Below are 21,271 nucleotides of genomic sequence, written 5' to 3'. Positions count from 1 at the left end.
CACCAGACGTCACCCGGGCTCCCCAGCACAGAGCGCAGGCGCCAGAGGCAATGCCGGATATGGTGGAACTGCATTTCCTGTTTCTATTGGTCGCGCTTTGTCCCTCCTCTCGGGTTTCTTCCCGAACTTCTCCTCTCTCTCTCAGTGATTGGCCAGTAGGCGGTTCCTATGGTAACTGACACCACGTCCCACGCCCAGCCTAACGACCTCGCCTGCCTCTTATTAGCAACTTTGGAGAAACGTGGGGCATTTTGCAATTTATTACGCACGCGCATTCTCTTCTAATTGGCGAGTACATTACTCTTTTCCCCGCGCCGCCTTAGCAACGGTCCGGGTGGAGACGCCCCCCGCGGATTGGCTGCAGCGGACCTCTCGGCTGCGTAGATTGGCTGAAGCGTGGATAGAGGGTCAGATCCAGGAAGTGCCTGAGGAGAACCGGTTGTCCCAGAACAGAGGCAGGTAGAGCCTGCGGTGACCGTGACACGGAGGAGCGGCGACATGACCCATCGGAAGTCCAGCCAATTCCAGAGCCTGAGAATGCAGTCGGACCCTGAACAACCCTCCGAACTGCGGCGGGAAATCAAGAGGGACCTTAGCTCAGCGGATGAACTAGCCTCGCATATGGGAACAGGTGTGCGGTCCGAGTTCGGCACCGTGGTCGCGGTGGAAGAGGAAGATCCTGCAGCCAACTTGTTCCCGGTAAGGACGAGTAATCCGCTCAGCAATGTTATAAAAGGGCTCCCGACAGGGCGCCACCCGTGATATGTTTACTAATTTTAAGGTGTCTCCTGGGCTGCCTTGGTGAAGAGGGAATGTGTGACCCCGATTGTTATTATGCTCATTAGTAGGCCTTAGGGCCTGCTGAAGCCCAGCCCGCCCGCGTTGTTCGTTCACAGTCCTTAAGACAAGAAAGCAAGTTAACGAGTTCTCAGGTCCGCTGGAGGTTTGCCATGGACCAGGGACAAGGACTTTGGTCCAATATGCTTTCTCTCCGCAGCCTCCTCTGCCCCAGCCCCGGATCTGCATGTGGTGAGTGTAAAGAGCCTTGGGAAAAGTTACATTTCGCTCTTGCACGATTCCCTTAGTACTTCTCCAACAGTCCTGTCAAACAGCCAGGGCAGAAAAAAAAGGTAGGACATCCCCATTTTACAGATGAGGAGACGGAGGTCCAGAGATGCGATTACCCAAGATGACTAGAAAATGGCTCTCCTGCCTCCATAGTCCAAAGAGCAAGTGTGGGAAGAAGGGAGCCAAAGACTGAGGATGTAAATAGAATGTCATAGCTGTCATGGAGCATTGTGCAAATGGGGACACTGAGGCCCACAGGGGTACTTGCCCAAAGTCATACAATAAGGGAGTGACAGAGCAGAAACAAGAACTCGTTTCCTAACCGCAGGCTTTATAATGAAAATAATCATAAGAATTCATTTAGGCCATGGCCAGTGGTTCAATGGTTAGAGCACCAGCATGCACTAAAACCTCAAGTTCCATTCCTGGTCAAGGGCATGTACCTGGGTTGCAGGTTCGATCCCTGGCCCAGTCGGGGCACAAGCGGGAGGCAACCAATTGACAGATGTCTCTCATATCAATGTTTCTTTCTCTTTTTCCCCTACCCCTCCCTCTCCCATTCTAAAAATCAGTGTAAGAAATATCCTGAGGATTAACACACACACAAGTTCATTTAGACCATCTCAGTTATTTACAGATGGAAAACATGATTCCCAGAGAGAGAAGTGGCTTGCCTAAGGTCACCAGCAAGTTAGTGGAAAGGCCGAACTTCAAACTCAGGTTTCCTGGTTCCCAGTCTAGTGCTCTAGTCCTGCCTTGAGACTAATGTATAATGGCCACCAACACCATTTCTCCTCTTTTCCTATGGCAGGAAGTACCTGGACATCCATTCCATGCACAGGCTGGAGAAGACGGCCAACACTGAGGAGATGAGGGAGTATGGAGGGGGGGCGGAGAAGCAGGGAAAGGAAGGAGCATGGGAAAGGCTGAGGGTGTACTGGGAAGGCATGAGAAATGCCTGGCTCCAAAGCCTGCTGTACAGTAGTGTGGGGTAGTGAAGGGAGGCTTCCATTGTCTCTCACTCCGTCCTTCCCCCTCTCAAGGGTGCTGGCCAACCTGCTGGGGCTGGGATGGCCTGAGCAGAGCCTTCAGGATGCCATCACCCTGGATCTCTTCTCCCATGCACTCATCTTCTGCCGCCAGCAGGGCTTCTCGATGGAGCAGACATCAACGGCTTGTGCCCTGCTCCAAGATCTTCACAAGGCCTGTGTTGGTAAGAGGTGGCAGTGACCAGAAGGTTTGAGCGTTTGAGCCCAGGAAAGAGGATGCTGGATGGCACAAGTAACCATGGGAAGCAGAAATAGGGAGATCACCACCTGGAACCTGTTGTCATTACTAGCAGTGTTACCACAGTTATTTCACCGATGAAATCCTTCATTTCCTTATCTATGAATACTGACTGTTCTGCTATATTGGGGGGGGCGGGGGGGGGGGGAGCCACAAAAAATGTATACACATTGAATAATTATTAATTCCAATGGGTTAAATCTGAAAAAAGACATTAGAATTAATAATTATACAGTGTATATATTTTTTGGGACACCCTGTATATGAAATATATATAAATATATGCACAGTGCTCAGTAAAATAGTTCTTGCTTTCTCCCTTTTATTCCCAGAACTGGTTTTCTTCAAAATGTTTAACAAGAGAGTAAAATGAATGATTATCACAGAGGTGACTCACTGGAATATCTTGTTTTCCCTCCCAGCAACCCCCTTGGGCAATGTGGAGGAATGTTACCGCTACTTCACCAGTGTTCTTTTTTGCCATGGAGTCAGGGTCAGTTCCCCTGATGGGATCTTCGCTCCTCCCCAGACAAGGTCTAGCCCAATCGCCTGTTCTCACCCTTATTACCCTCATCTTCCTCTGAAGGCCAAGTGGGCTCTCCCTGCTCCTGGACTGCTGGGCACTAGGAGAAAAGGCCAGAGCTTCAGGAGGTGGTCAGTCCTCTAATTCCCAATCACCCCCACAGCGGCCCCCTTTCAGTATCAACCTTTTTAAGGAGGAACAGCTGCTGGCCCTGGCTGATTATGTGGTCAACACCTACTTTCGCCACTTCAAGCTCTACAAATACGTCTTTACTCCCCAGGTATTGGGCCCTGGGCTATGAGACCACCCCTCAGCTCCCCACTTCCCTCAGTGCAGATGCCGTCCTCTCAGCTGCCCTCTTTGTCTTCCCAGGTGCGGCTAGATCTGTCTTTGACTTATTTAGGGCTGCAGCCACCCAAGCTCTGTTCAGAGGATGAGAGAGGTAAGGGAGAATGCCAGGGCTGGGGCTGGGGCTGGGGCTGGAGCTAAAGGTTCTTCCTGCTTCTGGCTTGCAGAGAAAGAAGGTAGTGAGGAGGTGGAGGACCAGGCAGTCACCCTACAGGAGGAGGAACCAGAAACGGTGGCTGAGCCACAGCAAGAGCCAAGTGAGGACCTGGAGGAGTTTGGGTTCTCAATGATTTGGGGCAAATGTGAAAAGAAGGGTTTAGACCACATCGGGACTTCCGACTTTTAGTCATGGTGTCCTTTCTCCAAATGATTCAGCATGCAGGAGTCCAAGATGACAGATAAAAGCACAGCTGCTAGGAGCTCCAGAAAAACGGGTGACAATAATAGCCAGCACATAACTGATAACACTATGTGCCAGGCAAGCCCTATTTTATTTTATTTTTTATTATTGTTTTTTAAATCCTCACCCGAGGACACTTTTTCTATTGATTTTTAGAGAGAGGGAAAGACAGAGAGAAACATCAATGTAAGAGAAACACATCAACTGGTTGCTTCCTGCATGCGCCCTGACCAGGGCTCGGGCCAGGGAGAAGCCTACAACCGAGCTACATGCCCTTGTCTGGAATCGAACTGGGGACCCTTGGGTCCACAGGCCAATGCTCTATCCACTGAGCCAAACAGGCCAGGGCCAGGCAAGCCCTATTTTAAACATTTTATGTATATTAACCCATTTAATTCTCCCTCAATCCTAGATGCTAGGTGCTATCACTATCCACATTTTACATAGGAGGAAACCTAAGGCATAGAGAGGTTAACTCACCTGCCTAAGTTCACAAAGCTATTAAGTAGCAATCCAGAAAGTCTGGCTGGAAGTAACCATTCTGCCCACTTCTCTCACAGAAGGGCTGGCTAACATTTTCTGAATTGAAGCAACATTTCCACCCATGTAGTCCCCAGGGACACCTTGCAAATTGCTTGCCCAGCTAGGGGCAACCCTTCAGCCCCAAGCAGCATCTCTCCTTCCCTGCCGCCCAGGCCAGGTCTCCCTCCTCCGAGCCTTCATCAAGACCCAGCTGAACAAGGAGCTGGAGCTGCTGCAGCAGCTGGTGGATGAGCGGCTCAAGGCCAGCGAGGAAAGGCTCAACAGCAAGCTGACCACACTAGAGCGGCCCTTCCAACTACCTCCGGGCAAAAACAAGAATAAGACCAAGTGACTCCCCGTGTTTTCCCCAATAAAGGCCTCGGCCAGAGTGGCCCCATTCGTGCCCCCACCCCCATCCTGAGCAACTTCTGGGCTTTCCTGCCAAAGCCAGACACCAGACATGGGGCATTGGCTGCCTGGTGTGTAGATTTTATTGCATACACAGCACAGGTAGCACTGACAAGGCCAGGCATGGCACTCTTGAGTGGCTCCCTTCTACCTCAGCTCTGATCGGAAAGCCCTGGCCAGTGGGGATAGACTGGACTTTCTGATAGTACGATGAGTGGTGGCCTAGCCAAGCAGTGGGGCTGGGGCCTACGGCCAGAGCCAAAAGGGGCTGGAATGATAAAAATCCTCCTCATGGAAAGTCCTGCTTTCTGGCATTCCCCAGGGCTCAGTTGCTAGCCCAGCACCAGCATGGCCTCATCCTCGGTGATAGCAGCTGAGTCCCCCTCCTCTTCAGGGCCCACGATGGGAAAAGGCCCAGGCGGCCGGTGCTGGAAGAGGGCTGCACGGTTCTGCTGCTCGCCCTTCTTCACCCAGTGCCCATAGAGCCGGAAGGCACAGCTGTCAATGAGGCGCCGCACTGGCCGCAATGCATAGGGGTCCCTCAACAGTGCACTCTTGGTCAGCGGACGTGCATGGTGGATGCTTAAGGCCACTCGTCCAGCAGCCAACACTGTCCACACTGCCACCTGGGAAGAAGGAGGGGAGTGTGAGCTCCAGTGTAGCACTGCCACAGGGGACAGAAGAACAGGCCAAGACTTGACACTCTTAGGCTTACCCGGAACCGCTGTCCGTTAGGCTTACCCGGAACCGCTTTCGGTTAGGCTTACCCGGAACCGCTGTCGGGGGGTGAGGTTCCAGGGTTGGCTGCCTTCACAACGCTCAAAGAAGGGGTGCTGTAGAGCTTGCTCAGCTGTCAAACGCTCTTCAGGATCCACTTGCAGCAGCCTTGAAATCTAGGGGAACTCCACAGCATGAGAGAGAGCTCTTGGGCCTCCCGCTTGCACCCTCAGGGTCCCAGCTCACCAGGTCTTTGACAGTGTTTGAACGGTCATCCCACTCGGGCGAGTTAAACTGGTACTGGCCTTCCATGATCATGCGCAACATCAGGATCTGACGCCGGTGCCAGAATGGTGGTGAGCCAGCCAGGAGTGTGAACAAGATGACCCCACAGGCCCAGCTGGGAAGAAGACCAAAGTCAGGCAGGAGTAGGTGCTGGGCAAATGTACACAGGAAGAGGACGGGATACCAGAAACTCACAGGTCGACCTCCTTGCCGTAGCCCGGGTGGGTTTCATCCATGGAGCATTTAAGGATCTCAGGTGCTAGATATCCTGGGGTCCCACACAACTCTGGGGAGAGAGGGCTGAGGTTGATGGGATGCCACCAGCCCCCTCGTGGCCCTTAACACCAACTCTCTACTGGAGCCTCAACAAGTGTTCCTCATTCTGCTCCTGCCAGACTCTGCTGAGTCTCAGTACTAGATCCTGACCCTGGTGAACAACTCAAATACCCACCAAGGCTCCTGGTGGCCTTGGAGAAATGAAGAGAAACATGATTTTTAGATTTACTTCAAGGTCCTATCCAACTATCACTTGCCTCCAACCCTCTGGCCAAACCTACTCATTCCTCACACAAAGTGTTACCACATTTTTACATTCATAACATACACAAAAAACAAAACTTCTCTGCATTCCTTTCTGCGCAAATCTCTTCCTATAATCTCTACTCTGGTTGGTGGAACCACCACTCAAACCAAGGGGAAGGAGTGGGGGTATGGGATTTCTTCAAGTACATACTGGGTAAGTCCCTTATTTAAAACTCTTCCCTGGCTCCCAATATGGCCTCAAGATCAAGTCTATTATAGCACAGAGCCCTCCATGACTTGATCCAAACCCTTACTTTTACTTTCTACCACTTCAGGCCCCGATTCTAACATCCTAGAAATTTCCAAACTGTATTCCATGGCACACTTCCAGGAGAGCTTAATAGGCCTAAACTGAACATGACTCTCAGGAAACTCATTCCTAAGCTAAGTATTTATTGCCTGCCATGTACCTAGCACCACAGTGGACACAGTGGTAAATCAGATGTGCTCTTACCAAACTTCACGTCCACTAAAAAGCAAATGAGAAATAATAGAGTAAGATGGGTGCCATGAAGGGAGTAAAGAACAAAAAGGAAAGGCCCTAGCTGGTTTGGCTCAGTGTATAGAGCGTCAGCCTTTGGACCAAAGGGTACCAGGTTTGATTCTGGTCAAGGGCACGTGCCTGGGTTGCAGGCTTGATCCCCAGTAAGAGGTGTGCAGGAGGCAGCAGAGCAATGATGCTCTGTCATCATTGATGTTTCTATCTCCCCCTTTCCTTCCCCTCTGAAATGAATAAAAATATATTTTTTAAAAAAAGAACAAAAAGAAAGGGATCTAGCCCGGCCAGCATTGTTCATTGGTTAGCATCAGCCTGTGAACCATGAGGTCACGGTTCGATTCCCGGTCAGGGCACATGCCCTGGCTACAGGCTCGATCCCTAATGTGGGGCATGCAGAAGGCAGCCGATCAGTGATTCTCTCTTATCATTGATGTTTCTCTCTCTCTCTCCCCCTCTGCCTTCCTTTCTGAAATCAATAAAAAAATATTTTTTTTAAAAAGAAAGGAATTTAACTTAGAACATTCAAGTGAAACCTGGTACCAAAGCTAAGAGAGAGGGTGGAGTGGGCAATGGTGAAGGTGATTCCAGAATGGGGAAAAGTATATTCGGAAGCACAAAGGAAAATAAAGCACAACATCTGTAAGATATGTAAGTCCACAGATTAAGAGCATGAGTTAGAGTCAGACTGCCCAAGTTCAAATCCCAGCCACAGGAACTTGGGCAAGTCACAACACATCTATAAAATGGACACACAAATGCTATGTTGAGGGGGGGAAAGGAGGACACCTGCAATAATTTCAACATTAAAAAATTTTAATAATAAAAAAGTTGAGAGGATCTAGAGAAATAAGCCACGTAAAGACTCAGCATGGAGCCTCGCTCACACTAAGCACTCAGTAAATGTTAGCTATTAATAAATTCAGTGCAGAGCCCATTGAGGGCGAGAAAGTAGCATATTAAAAGCTCTGAGGTCCTGACCGGTTTTGGCTCAGTGGATAGAGCGTTGGCCTGCGGACTGAAGGGTCCCAGGTTCGATTCCAGTCAGGGGCACATGCCTAGGTTGCGGGCTCAGTTCAACATGCAAGAGGCAGCCAATCGATGATTCCCTCTCATCATTGATATTTCTCTCTCTCTCTTCCTCTCCCTTCCTCTCTGAAACCAAAAAAATATTAAAAAAAAAAAAAAAAAAAAGCTCTGAGGAGTCTTGCAGTTGAACTTTGTTTAGTTTTCCATTTGCATCAGAATTATTTTGTCACAACAAATGTATTAACACTGGGTGAACCTGAGTCCCAGAGTCCCAGGTTCCTCACAGCACCTAAGACGTACACTGTTAGGCCCCGTGTGTGCAGCTGAGTCCTGCTACGCCCTTCTCCCTTTTCCTCCTGGGACAGGCCCAGCCCCCCAAAGCCCAGCTCGGAGCCCCTGCTCTGTAGGTGCCTCCTGCTAAGTCAGGCGCTCCTTTCTCCTGGTTTCCCCTCATGGCCCCTAGCCCTGCTGTGCGCCACTTATCTGCTCACCTTCCTGTCTCCATCCTCCCCAAGTCAGGAAACCCATTCTGAGCTGCAAACAAGGCTTTGCACCCAGAGGGTACTTGGCAAGTGTTTACTGACTCCCCTTTGTTTGGTAGCTGGGACTCAGTTCTCAGATCCAGCCAAGCACTCAGGTCTGGGTCTCCTTCCCTCTCAAGCCTCTTAGGGCACCAGGTCCCCTCACCTCGAAGCTTCTCGCCAGGTTCCAAGTGGCAGGAGAATCCAAAATCGGAAAGTCGGATCTGCATATTGTCATCTAGGAGAATATTCTCAGGCTTCAGATCTCGGTGCACAATGTTGTTGGCATGGAGAAAGTTCACTGCTTCCAGCAGAGACCTCATGATGGACCTGGGGGAGGGGCAGTCTCCTCTGCTTCTCCCTGCCCCACCCCACGCCCTGCTCACCCCAGGGGCTGCAGGCTCAGCCAGTACCTGGTCTCCTTTTCTGAGAGGGCCACCTTCTCTGTGAGATAGTCAAACAGCTCTCCCTTCCGCATCCTAGGAGACAGGAGTGGGAGGGAGGGAGGTGCACCTCACAGTGAGGGCTGAGAAAATAAGCCAGTGCTCAGAGAAAATACTATACGACAGGCCAGGAGAGAGATTTCTCTGGCCTGGCCGGTGTTGCTCAGTGGTTGAGTGCTGACCCATGCACCAAGAGGTTGTCAGTTCAATTCCCAGAAAGAACACATGCCTGGGTTGCAGGCTCAATCCCCATTGGGGGGCGTGCAAGAGGCAGCCGATTGATGTTTCTTTCTCATCGATGTTTCAATCTCTCTCTCCCTCTTCCTTCCTCTCCCTCTAATATATGTTCTTTTAAAAAGAGAGAGAAATTCCTCTGTAGACAAACTAAAGGGTCTCAAGACAGAGCACTCCAAGAGTGAGAGGAATGCCAGGGACAGTTTGGCCCAGTGGGTTGGCAATTCAAATATCTTCATTGTGCCTGAGGGGGCTATTTCAGCAAGAATGAGTGCCTTCTTGTGCCAATAATTTTCAGGTGGTCCTTGTTATCTGGTACTCAAAAAGGCCTTTTAAAGTGTCTCTATTTATAGCACCGACCAAAATTTCAATTAATAGAAAAAAAGTTGTATAGGGCTTTGATTTTTGCTTATTTTGTCTTCTCTTTAAAGAGTGAGGTTATAATTGTAACTTTGTGTCAATCATTGAAATATAAAAAACACATCAGGTATTGCTTTGGGAGTATTACTGTTGGGCAAAGTTGCATAATGGGTAAATAAAATGGACACTTCCAACCTCCCCTCACACTTTTGCAGAGGGTCATTTCTGTATGAAAATATTTTCAAGGCCTCTCTTAAATATTTAATATTCAAACCATTCTCTTTTGAAGAACCTTTGCAACTGGTTTGCATTATATGGTATAGCATGTGACATTCAGATTTACATTGACCAGAAAAAGAATTGATGAGCAGAGATAGACACCAGCATAGGGTGTTAAACAATGTGAGACTGGTGAGCAAATATCTATTTTATAAGTGGTCAGTTCCTAGACAGACACTCTCAAATCAGTCCTTTCTTCCCTGCTAACCTTATAACCATGGGGGATTAAGAGAGTTGGGGATTTGGGTCATAAAGACCCTTTGTCTTTGGTCACTATTACTCTTTTTTCTTTTTTTAAAATTTTTTACAGAGAGGAAGGGAGAGGGATAGAGAGTTAGAAACATCGATGAGAGAGAAACATCGATCAGGTGCCTCCTGCACACTCCCTACTGGGGATGTGCCCGCAACCAAGTTAAATGCTCTTGACCAGAATCGAACCTGGGACCCTTGAGTCCGTAGACTGACGCTCTATCCACTGTGCCAAACCAGTTAGGGCCACTATTACTCTTTGAAGAACGTGCCTCAATCAGGGCACCAAGGAAAGAGGCCAGAGCCATGGACTGCCAGGCAGGCCCTGGCTGGAACAGAGGAAGGTGTGAGCAGGGTGGTCTTCGGCCCACTGTGCTGTGAGTCTGGGGCTGTGCATGGAGGTGAGGAGGCTTCCAGATTGGGGCAGGGAGATACTCACAGGTCAAACACCAGGAACATGAAGCTAGAAGACTCGTAGGAATCGATGAGAGTGACTGGGGAAAGAGGCAGAAAGGCAGAGAGACAGAGATGGAAAGGAGCGGATGCATATTAAAGGGGCTTTCCACCCTGAGGCAACAGCGGGCCAACAGCGGGCTGTTACTGGGAAGGAGAATCAAAGGAGGCAGTAGGGACCCAAAGGCTGGCCACACTCTGAGGTGGAACAGAGCCAGGAGGAAGGGAGCAGAGGGGCGGAGGCAGTGTTGGGGGAATGGGCTCTGGGCAGGACCAGCAGGATGTGGCTGTAATCTAACAGGAACAGGGGATGCAGCCTCACTGATATGGGGGTGGCCAGCGACCTGGCGAAGGATGTGTGTCTCTCGCCGCGTGGCTTCTCGCACCTCCTCCAACTGCTCAGGACTCAGTCGCTCAGCCGTCACCTCCATGATTTTCACCGCAAACTCATGGCCAGTAGCTCGATGAACACAACGGCGGACCACAGAGCTCACTCCTCTGCCAGAGTCAGACAACACAGGGGTCAGCGCCTCCTACTCTCTCATTTCCAAGCAGAGTAGAGCCTCGGCACCCTCATATATATACTGCACCAGATTCTGAAGACCCATCTGGACAAGGCAACCTCCCAAGAAGCTCGTCCTGGCCTACAATAGATTCACAGTGGCCTCAGCAAGCAACGCAGGTGCCCAGGAAGGTGAAACACAAAGCTAACAGGGAAGGCAGGCCCGGGCCCTGGTTTCTAACCCAGCCTCTGCCATGCCCTCAATGGGTGAACCTAGACAAGTCCCTTCTACACTGAGCCCCAGAACCTGCCCCTTGCCCTGAAACCTCACAAGGAGAAAGTGAGAAGAAATTACCTAAAATGCCCTCCAAATTTTACTCACACTTCCTGATTACCCCATCCAAACCCCACAGTTCCCCTACATTAGCTCAAGTACAGGAGGTTCTAAATAAATATTGGGAAATTGACTAGAAGACCAAAGTTGAGAATTAAAGATATCGGTTTAGGCCCCAAATTTGCCACTAATTAATCTCTAAGGAACCCACTAACATAAGGTCTCTGGGTTTCCGCTTCTCCAGCTCTGAAATGTAGCCAAAACTATCTTGAAGGGATGCTGAAAGACAGACTGAGGTCGAGACAGGAAAGCCCTTTTGGCATTGTAAAGAGAAAGTCCTAGACAGATTTCCTCGCTTGGGTTCCGTCACCAACTCACTCTGACCTTACAAATACTTCAGGCTAAGGTGCAAATCTTTCCAGGATCACACCACATTTCACAGGCTGGTTCCCTGGCTGCCCTTCACATAACCTCCTGCTGTGCTCTCACAGCCTCCTTGACCTTACAAAACTCCCTTGGCTTGGAATGCCTGTCACCCATATCTCTGGTTCGATCAAAGGATGCAAACTATTAACCCTCTGGCTAAACAGTCCATATATGAATTACGTTTTGATCAGTCCAATATTCTTTCCAAATCTGAATCCATACATCTTAGATGGGACAAGAATCCTCCAGCTGCCACAATGCTTACCACTTCCTACTGTCTTCCTGTTAGCCACTTCACAGTTTTATTTTGTGCTCAACCACTAAATGCATCTGAGTTTGAGGCCTAGTACAACTATTTTAAAGCTTCAGGCCTTTATACATGAAGAAACTGATACTCTGGGAAAATTTAGTGAGAGTGTGCAGGGAAAATAAAGGAGACAAGGGGTCATGCTACCACAGTAACCTTGGAAGGAGATGAATACGACACTACCCTCTGATCTGCCTTTTCCAAAACTGGCCTTTCTGTGCCCCATGGCAGTGGAATCACCATTCTACCCTGAGGTTCTTCCTAGCCTCTGTGAATCCCCCCTTACCTGGTCCTGAAACCTCGCTACTCAGGACCTGGATCTCAGCTCTCTCTCTTCTTTCCCAATACTCTCTCCTGGTGACCTCCCTCCAGTCCCAGGAGCTTTAATACCAACTATGTGTAAATGATTCCTGCTACACTGTCCTGAGCCTTCATTATTTCTCTCCAGAATTCCTGATTTCTTAAAAAAATAAATATAAATATATATATATGATTTCAGAAAGGAAGGGAGAGGGAGAGGGACATAGAAACATCAATGATGAGAATTATTGATCGGCTGCCTCCTGCACATGCCCCACTGGGGATCGAGCCCGCAACCCAGGCATGTGCCCTGACTGGGAATCTGGGAATCAAACCGTGACCTCCTGGTTCACAGGTCAATCCTCAACCACTGAGCACACCAGCAGGGCCTCAGCAGCACTTCACAGCGGACCATGCCAAGCCTGCAGAAGCACATTCTTCCTGTGGTTCTTTGTAGCTCACAGATGACATCTCCTTGGTCTCCCTTGCTGGCTCCTCCTTCTCTAACCCATAATACATCCCAGAGCCTAAGCCCACGCCACTTTCACTTCTCTGTCTATATTCTCTCGCCAACTACTATCTATACACTGACGCCTCCCAAATTTATAGCTTTAGCCCAGCCCCTCTCCCTTTAGTTCCAGACTCAAAGACCCACTTGACAGCTCCAGATGTGTATCTCAAAGTCAACATTTCCAAAATGGTATTCTTTTTTTTTTAAAAAAAAAATATATATATATTTTATTGATTTTAGAGAGGAAGGCAGAGGGAGAGATAGAAATATCAATGATAAGAGAGAATCATTGATCAGCTGCTTCCTGCACACCCCCTACTGGAGATCGAGCCCGCAACCTGGGCATGTGCCCTTGACCAAAATCAAACCTGGAACCCTTCAGTCCACAGACTGATGCTCTATCCACTGAGCCAAACCAGCGAGGGCAAAAAAAATGGAATTCTTGACTTGCTCACCTGTCCCGATAATCTGATCCTCCTGTCTTCTCTGTTTCAATAAATGGTACTTAAGTGCTCAAATCCAAACCTTAGAGGTTATTCTTCTATCTTCTTCTACTTATCCCTCATGGTCATATCCAATCCTTTAGGAAACTGTATCAAGTCATCACCTAAAACTATCCATTTCTTTTCATCTTTATCACCCCCACTCCAGTCTTAACCTACCACCATCACTAGCCTAAATGAATCAACAGCTTCATAACTGGTCTCTATGCTTCCATTCCTGCCCCCCTCCTCTTCCACTCTCTACACAAGAGCCAGAATGATCTTTTAAAACTGTAATTAACACACCTGTATTGAGCACTTACCAAGGGCCTGAAAGTATTCTAAAAGTATCATATTAACTCTTTTCATCCTCACAGCAACCTACAAAGTAGGATTTATTTTTATTCCCAATTTACAATTAAGAAACTGAGATGGCATGGCTGGCATAGCTCAGTGGTTGAGCGATGACCTATGAACCAGGAAATCATGGCTCAATTTCTGGTTAGGGCACACGCCTGGGTTGCGGGCTCAATCCCCTGTTGGGTGTGCAGAAAACAGCCCATCAATGATTCTCTCTCATCATTAATATTTATCTCTCTCTCCCTCTCCCTTCCTCTCTGAAATCAAGAAAAATCTATTAAACACACACACACACACAATTGAGGTGTAGAAAGGGTAAGTTCCTAGCTCCCAAATCACAGAAATGTAAATCAGTTCAGGTTACTACCTTGTTTGAAATGACCAGTTTCACTAAAATTTAAATTCCTTTTTTTTACAAATATATTTTTATTGATTTCAGAGAGGAAGGGGGAAGGATAGAGAGTTAGAAACATCAATGAGAGAGAATCATTGATGGGCTGCCTCCTGCACGCCCCCTACTGGGTATCGAGCCCACAACCCAGGCATGTGCCCTGGCCGGGAATTAAACCTGGGACCCTTCAGTCCGCAGGATGACGCCCTATACACTGAGCCAAACCGGCTAAGGCTAAAATTTAAATTCCTTATGTATGGCCTCAGACCTTACATAACCCAACCTCCACTTACTTCTCCAATTTGATTTCCTACTTTGTTTACTTCTAGCCGCTATGCTCTTCTATCTTTCGCTGGCGGAGGCCCTTTCCCACCATGAGCCTTGGCACTCACTGTTCCCTCTCCTGGGGTGTAGCTCACCTGACTCAAGCCCTGTCCATTCCCATCCTTCAAGTCTCAGCTCACTAATGACCCTCGTGCCATCACTACCGTCTCCACAGCACGTTGATCTTCATCCTGTTTTTGCGTTTATTGTCTGTCTGTCTCTACAACTATAGTTTCCAGAACAGAAACCTGTGGGTCCGGTATGCCCGGCGCCTCGCACAGCGCACCCAGCACACTGTACACGGCCTTCTCGTCTCCGCACGCTGAGCTCGCACCGTCCTCCGGGCCCGATCCCACCTCCGGGAGCTGTGGCTCTGACCCCAGCACTCTTCACAGCCGACACTTTCTGAATGTGCCTGTGTCTCTTTCGCTGGGAGCACCGCCGGGGCACACGCACCTCTCCTTCCCCTTCTGTTTAGCTTTGTGCCTGGCACCCAGCAGGTAATTCAACTGTTTGAACACATCCGTGAGTTAGTGGACAACGGGGTTGGCCCAGAATACGAGTCTCGCCACCAAGCGGAGCACTGACCTACCCCGTTCAGCACCGTCCCGCCAGGACCCACCCCGGACTCCGCGCCCCCGCCGCGGCCTCACCTGCCGATGACGTCCTTAGGGTCGTACTTCTGGTAAAACTCCTTGGCCGCGGCCCAGTCGGGCAGCTCATCCTCGGGTCCCACGTCCAGCGTCATTCTGACGGAGGTGGGGGCCTGTGAGGAGGAAACGGAGGGCAGGGAGGCCCACAGGCTCTGAGAGGACACACATCGCGGCGCGCGGAGGCACAGTCCCTGCGGCTGGGGCGCCAGGATCTTGGGGAGTGGGGACGGGGTTGGGGAAGGAGCGGGGCTGGGGAGCCCCAGCGAAAGGGCCGAAGGGGCGGGAAGGCCGGCAGGGAGGGGGGCGGGGGAGGGGGAGGCTCGGAGAACGCGGGGAAGGGGACCCGGGCCGGCGGCTGTTGCCGCGCAGGCGCACTTGGGCGAGCGCGGAGAGGGGCGCGGGGTCTCGCGCAGACTCACCCGCGGCGGCGAGGAGAGGAGCCGGGGACCCAGCGAGGCCGCGCTGCCACCGGGTCTGCCTCTAGTCCCCTTCCGGGCCCGGGGCGTGGCGGCCACGACCTCCGGCCCCGCCCCCGCCCTGCCCGCCAATAGCCGGCGCCTGCCGAGGACTGAGGTTCAAAAGCCCTTCCGATTGGAAACCCGCTGTCTAATAGGAGGCCGAGAGGCCGGGGGCCGGAGAGCGTTGGCGCTCGGTTACCTAAGGCTGCGACGCCCGGCTTCAAATAGAGCCAATCGGCGCCCGGCGCCTGCCGAGACGGCGGAGGGCGGGACTTGTTGACCGGGTGGTTGGAGGCCTGGAAGCGACCGGGAAGCTCGGCTTACTGGGAAGCAGAAGTCCTGGGTTGCTGGGATGCCAGCCTCGCTGCGCCTGGGTTCCCGGACGCGGGCACGGCCCTCGCAGTCTCCTCCCAGCATCCTTGTCGGGATTCGGCTCTACCAGGGTATTGGCAGCCCTGCTTTGAGGGGGACTCCAGCTGCGAAAACTGCCCACCTTGGCCACTTGGTGCAGCCTGAAGAGGCTGCCGCGTCCCGTGACTGCTGACTCTTGAATACTTCTAAAGCCCTAGTGCTCACCAGGTGGGGGTGCTGTTTCCCCAGCCTACCCCCCCCCCCCCCCAACCCAAAGCCTTGGGGAGTACTACACTCTGTTTTAAGGCTACCAGGTTATGAGATTCTGCCAGGAGCGACTTGCTTCATAAGCCTTCTGTGCATACCTCAACCCTGGCATTCACTTACTCATTCCATGAATATTTGTTCAACCTTTTCATCTTATGGCACAAACTACTAAAATTCTGGGGCACACCAAAAAAATAGGTTATAATTTTGCCGATCTGGCCAAAAAGTAGGTATACTTTTGATTTATACCAGCTGGCTATTGTAGTGTTGGCTGTTGTCATATTTTGACAGTCTGGGAAAAGAGGTCAGTGCCCCTGACTAAATAGGTATTGCATGTTTTAAACATTCCTGTGGCCACCGGTTGAAAATCACAGCGCTAGGCTAACAGCAATGAAAAAAAAGAAACAGTCCCTACCCTTGTGGAAGTTCTATTCCCATATAACCTGCTAACAACCATCTTAGAAATGTCACTTTGGGATCACAACCATGTAACGAGTCCAAGTACCTTTTTAACAGAGTACTTTGACCATACCATCAATCTAAAAACAAAATAGGCCTGGTGTATGAGCCAGGAGGTCAGGGTTGGATTCCCCATGGGGTACATGCCTGGGTTGCTGCTAGATCCCCAGTAGGGGGTGTGCAAGAAGCAGCCAATCAATGATTCTCTCTCATCATTGATGTTTCCATCTCCCTCTCTCTCTGAAATCAATAGAAATATATTGTAGCAGCCCCATGTTGGCTCACTTCTTTCCCATGGCGTTTCTAGAGCCAAAGCGGCCCCTGCCTCTCTCTCCCCTGCTGCTTCTTGTACCCTAAGTCCTTCCTTGTGCACTGTCCCCAGCTTTAATAAATGTACTCTCAAAATAAAAATAAAGACAAAATAATTGTGAGGAAATCTTTAACTTTACTTAGTAGGCTTATTATTTAGTACTACAATGGGATAATTATTCTAAAGTTGAGCAGTGAATAAACATTAGGTAGCCAAGGGTCTTACTGTGGGAATATGGAATTTAGAATAGGGAAACAACAGCCTGACCAGTGTGGGTCAGTGTGGCATCGTCCCATGCACAGAGGGGTTGCTGATCCCATTCCTGGTCAGGACACCAGCTCAGGTTTCAGGCTCCATCCCAGGTGGGGGAGCATACAGGAGGCAGCTGATCAATATTTCCCCTCCCATTGATGCTTCTCTCTCCCTCTCCCTTCTGCTCTAAAATTGAATAAAATTATTTTTTAAAAAATAGAATGGGGAAAAAAACAAAAGAAAAAAAACAACACAAAAAAGTTGAAAAAAAATAGAATGGGGAAAGGAGAGAACCTTATGATTGATTTAAGTCAGGTGTGATTTTTTAAAATAGATAAAATTAGGTATTTTGAGCACAAACCTCTGAAAGGACCTAGATGCAGTAACATCCCAGTAGAATGAGCACAGCTAGTGTCTAATTTCAAAGTAACAGTCCCCAGTAAAAGGAACCAAAGCTCACTTAAGAAATGGCCAATTACCAGGCTGGAGCAGAGAAAGTGTAAGATGAATCTACAATAATTTGTGCCAGAAAGTAAGTGAAAAAAGTTGGGGACTTATCAGAAGGACACAAGAACCAGGTTGAAGGGGTTTCCACTGGCCAAAATCAGGGACAAAAATAATGAGACTGAGAGGGCCATGAGGGAGGTTTCTGAGGTGCTAGAAATTGTCTAGTCACCTATTCAGGGGTGGGGGACCTTTTTTCTACCAAGGGCCATTTGGATATTTATAGCTTCATTCAGGGACCATACAAAATTATCAACTTAAAAATTATCCTGCTATATTTGGTCAAACATTTAATTAACTCACTCCTAATACTTTGGCAGGCCAGACATTCCCCACCCGATTTAGGTGGTGATTACACAGATGTGTTTATATAAAAACATTCATCACACTGCACACTTAAGATCTGTGCACTTTACTATATGTAAACTATAGTAAATTACTTACAAACTATACCTCAACAAAATATTTTAAGGAGGTTAATGACAGTTAATGGATATAATAAATTGAACTAAAGAACAATCCGAGACCATACTGACACTAAAAAATTGTAAATAATGGAGAAAAGGACTGTCTTCATAGTAGAATGCCAACTAACAAGTGTAGAATGATAAACTAAAAACAGCAACCTTCTGTAAGCCTCATAACTGTGTTGGGCAAACTGGGCATTAAAATGATTGGTGAAAATTTGCTGGGGAACAGGATACTTACACAGATTAGTTTTTAATTACAAAGGATAAAAGTTAGCTTTACCTTTCAGAAGTCTGACAGACACTACCTTGACCAAGTTGTCAATATTACTACCACCAATAAGAGTGTAAATTGACATCATATGCCTCTTGATGTGATGTACTGAAGACACACTGACATTATGTAGTATTTCTAACCTGAATCCAATCATAAGAACCTAAATTGAGAAATTCTAAAAACTGGCTTGCCCTAAAAAATGTCATGGAAGATAAAAAAAAAAAAAAAAAAAGAGTATGAGCCCTAGCCAGTTTGGCTCAGTGGACTGAAGGGTCCCGGGTTCCAGTCAAAGGCATGTACCTTGGTTGCAGGGTCGATCCCTGGTCAGGGGTTGTGTGGGAGGCAACCAATTGATGTCTCTCTCTCACACTGATGTTTCTCTGTCTCTCCCTCTCCCTTCCAGTCTCTAAAAAGCAATGGAAAAATATCCTTGGGTAAGGTTTAACCAAAAAAAAAAAAAAAAAGATGAGGACCTACTAAAAATTGAAAGAGGCTAAAGAGATACAATTGCCCTAGCCAGTTTGGCTCAGTGGATCGAGCATTGGTCTGCGGACTGAAGGGTCTCTGGTTCAGTTCTGGTCTAGGGCACTCAAAGGCACGTGTCTGGATTGTAGGGGCAATCCCCAGTAGGGGGTGTGCATGAGGCAGCCAATCAATGATTCTCATCATTGATGTTTCTATCACTCTCTCCCTCTCCCTGCCTCTCTGAAATCAATAAAAATATATTTTTTAAAAGAAAGAGATACAATTGAATGCAATGACTGTGTTCCCACCCTGGAGCTTAAAGCAGAAAAGAAATGGTTATAAAGGTTATTGGGACAACTGGAAAATTTGAATATGTACTATATATTAGAAGATAATATTGTATTGATGTTGCCTTCTGTGGATTACATAACTGTTCCCTAGTTATCTGAGAAAATATCCTTGTTTTTAGGAGATAGATCATGAAGTATTTAGGAATAATGGGCCTTGGACTTAACTTCAAATGGTTCAGTAATAACAATATGTACATATAGTAAAAGACATACAGTAAATGTGGAGAAATATTAAAATTTATAAACCTAGCTGAAAAGTACAAGTTCATTGTACTATTATTTTATTCTGTAGGTCTGAAACTTTTTCAAAACAGAGTGTTAAAATCAGTTTAATCAGTTTGGGGGAATGAGATATTCTTTTCTAGTAGACTGAAGCTTCTCATTAAATATTAGCTTAAAAAAGTTAAGCAAATTTAAGTTTCTTAAATCTCTCTAGAACAGTTCTCAACCTTCCTAATGCCGCGACCCTTTAATACAGTTCCTCATGTTGTGGTGACCCCCAATTTCATTGTTACAAATGGAACATAATTAAAGCATAGTGATTAATCACAAAAACAATATATAATTATATATGTGTTTTCCGATGGTCTTAGGCGACCCCTGTGAAAGGGTCGTTCGACCCCCAGGTTGAGAACCGCTACTCTAGAATGTGTTGTCCGGAAGACTATGCAGCACCTCACACTGGTTAAATTAGAATCTCTAAAGGTAAAGCTCAGGCATAGGTACTTTTTAAGGCTCCCGACATGGTTCCATTGTTGAAGACAAGGTTGAGAATCACTGCCCTAAGTATGGCTTCTACCCATTGTTGTCATTCTAAAATCTGGGACCAACAATGCTGGAGCACTTTGAAACACTGAGGACAACTATCATATGGCTCATCTTCCCCTTTAATCTTCTCTCTTCAGTGTGCACTATCTCTATTTTTTAAAATTTTGTTTTATAGCTTAAAGTATTACAAAGAGTATTACATGTCTCCTTTTTTTTTACCCCTTGACCTTCCCTACCCCCCCCCCCCCCGTGTCTTGTGTCCATTGGTTATGCTAATATGCATGCAGACAAGTCCTTCGGTTGATCTCTTACACCCCCCCCCCCCCAATCTCTAATTCTTTTAGGTGCTCTGCTGGTCTCTGAATTATGGTAAAATAACCCCAAAATTCCACTCACAAGACATATGTACTCCAAGAGACATGTACAAGAATATCCACAGCAGTCCTAGCTGGTTTGGCTAGAGCGTTGGCCTGTAGACTGAAGGGTCCCAGGTTCAATTCCCATCAAGTTCATATGCCTGGGTTGCAGGTTTGATCCCCAGTGTGGGGTGTGCAGGAGGCAGTCAATCAATGATTCTTTCTCATCACTGATATTTCTCTCTCTCCCCCACTTTCCCTTCCTCTCGGAAATCAATAAAAAATAAAATAAAAAATATCCACAGCAGAATGATTCGTAATATCCCAAAACTGAAAACATCCCCAAAATCTACCAATATAAAATGTAATATATTCATGCAATGGAATACTATACAGTAATGAAAACTATAGCTATACCAAAGATCGATAAATCTCATAAACAACAAGAAGCCAGGCATAAAAAGAATCCATGAGCCCTGGCCAGGTGGCTCCTTTGGTTGGAGTATCGTCTTGTGCAACGAAAGGTCACAGGTTTGATCCCAGCTAGGGCACACACCTAGGTTGCAGGTATGATCTGTTTGGGGCACGTGCGGGAGACAACTGTCAATGTTTCTCACTGATGTCTCTGTCTCTCTGTCTCTCTCTCTCTTTCTCTCTCTCTCTCTCTCTCTCTCTCTCTCTCTCTCTCTCTCTCTCTCTCCCTAAAATCAATAAACATATTCTTGGGTGAGGATAAAAAATACACATGAATCCATTTATATAATGTTCAAATGCAGGCAAAACGAAAACTACATTGTTTGAAGTCAGAATGATAGTTACCTGTGGGAAGAAAGGAAGCAGGAGTGATTATAAGGGATGTAAAGCAGGCTCTGAAGTGTTGGCAATGTTCATTTCTTGACTGAGTGGTAGTTTTTCAGATGTTTGCTTTGTTAACTTATTAAGCTTTATGTTTGTTTTGGATATTTTCCTGTATGTGTGATATATCTCATATTAAAAATGTTTAAAATGTTATCAGCCCTAGCCAGTTTGGCTCAGTGGATAAGTGTCAGCCTGAGCCTTAGCCGGTTTGGCTCAGTGGATAGAGCGTCGGCCTCTGGACTGAAAGGTCCCGGGTTCAATTCCAGTCAAGGGCACATGCCCAGGTTGTGGGCTTGATCCCCAGTAGGGGGTGTGCAGGAGGCAGCAAATCAATG

The 21,271-nt window shown here is 47.9% G+C and overlaps 2 protein-coding genes across 9 annotated transcripts; one reads left to right on the top strand and one right to left on the bottom strand.

Annotated features, from left to right (window-relative positions):
• Nucleotides 1-467: 467 nt before the first annotated feature.
• CCDC189 (coiled-coil domain containing 189) lies at nucleotides 468-4,545 on the top strand. Of its 3 annotated transcripts, XM_036308093.1 has the most exons (9): nucleotides 468-699; nucleotides 998-1,029; nucleotides 1,880-1,945; nucleotides 2,112-2,281; nucleotides 2,778-2,848; nucleotides 3,042-3,158; nucleotides 3,251-3,320; nucleotides 3,394-3,483; nucleotides 4,322-4,545. In XM_036308093.1, exons 1-9 carry the CDS (start codon nucleotides 499-501, stop codon nucleotides 4,498-4,500), a joined length of 996 nt encoding a protein of 331 aa, XP_036163986.1. In that variant the 5' UTR covers nucleotides 468-498; the 3' UTR covers nucleotides 4,501-4,545. The 3 variants fall into 3 exon arrangements, 2 of the variants coding, with proteins under 2 accessions (XP_036163986.1, XP_036163987.1); XR_004967390.1 differs by having other exon boundaries at nucleotides 2,778-2,889; nucleotides 3,042-3,320; nucleotides 4,322-4,374; XM_036308094.1 differs by lacking the exon at nucleotides 4,322-4,545 and having other exon boundaries at nucleotides 2,778-2,889; nucleotides 3,042-3,445.
• A 71-nt stretch (nucleotides 4,546-4,616) lies between these two features.
• Nucleotides 4,617-15,350, bottom strand: PHKG2 (phosphorylase kinase catalytic subunit gamma 2). 6 transcript variants are annotated; one of them, XM_036308088.1, is made up of 11 exons: nucleotides 15,214-15,232; nucleotides 14,795-14,907; nucleotides 14,390-14,650; nucleotides 10,527-10,702; nucleotides 10,191-10,245; nucleotides 8,600-8,665; nucleotides 8,353-8,516; nucleotides 5,754-5,844; nucleotides 5,520-5,673; nucleotides 5,324-5,449; nucleotides 4,617-5,182 (listed from the first exon to the last, which is right to left on the bottom strand). In XM_036308088.1, the coding sequence occupies exons 4-11, from the start codon at nucleotides 10,633-10,635 to the stop codon at nucleotides 4,889-4,891; spliced, it is 1,059 nt and encodes a 352-aa protein (XP_036163981.1). In that variant the 5' UTR covers nucleotides 10,636-10,702; nucleotides 14,390-14,650; nucleotides 14,795-14,907; nucleotides 15,214-15,232; the 3' UTR covers nucleotides 4,617-4,888. The 6 variants fall into 6 exon arrangements, with proteins under 6 accessions (XP_036163981.1, XP_036163982.1, XP_036163979.1 ...); XM_036308089.1 differs by having other exon boundaries at nucleotides 14,428-14,650; XM_036308086.1 differs by lacking the exon at nucleotides 14,390-14,650 and having other exon boundaries at nucleotides 15,214-15,350.
• Between the last annotated feature and the right edge of the window lie 5,921 nt (nucleotides 15,351-21,271).

The sequence above is a fragment of the Myotis myotis genome, unplaced genomic scaffold (genome assembly GCF_014108235.1).
Source record: "Myotis myotis isolate mMyoMyo1 unplaced genomic scaffold, mMyoMyo1.p scaffold_m19_p_5, whole genome shotgun sequence".
NCBI classification, from domain to species: domain Eukaryota; kingdom Metazoa; phylum Chordata; class Mammalia; order Chiroptera; family Vespertilionidae; genus Myotis; species Myotis myotis.
This window is presented reverse-complemented; position numbering and strand designations above follow the sequence as displayed.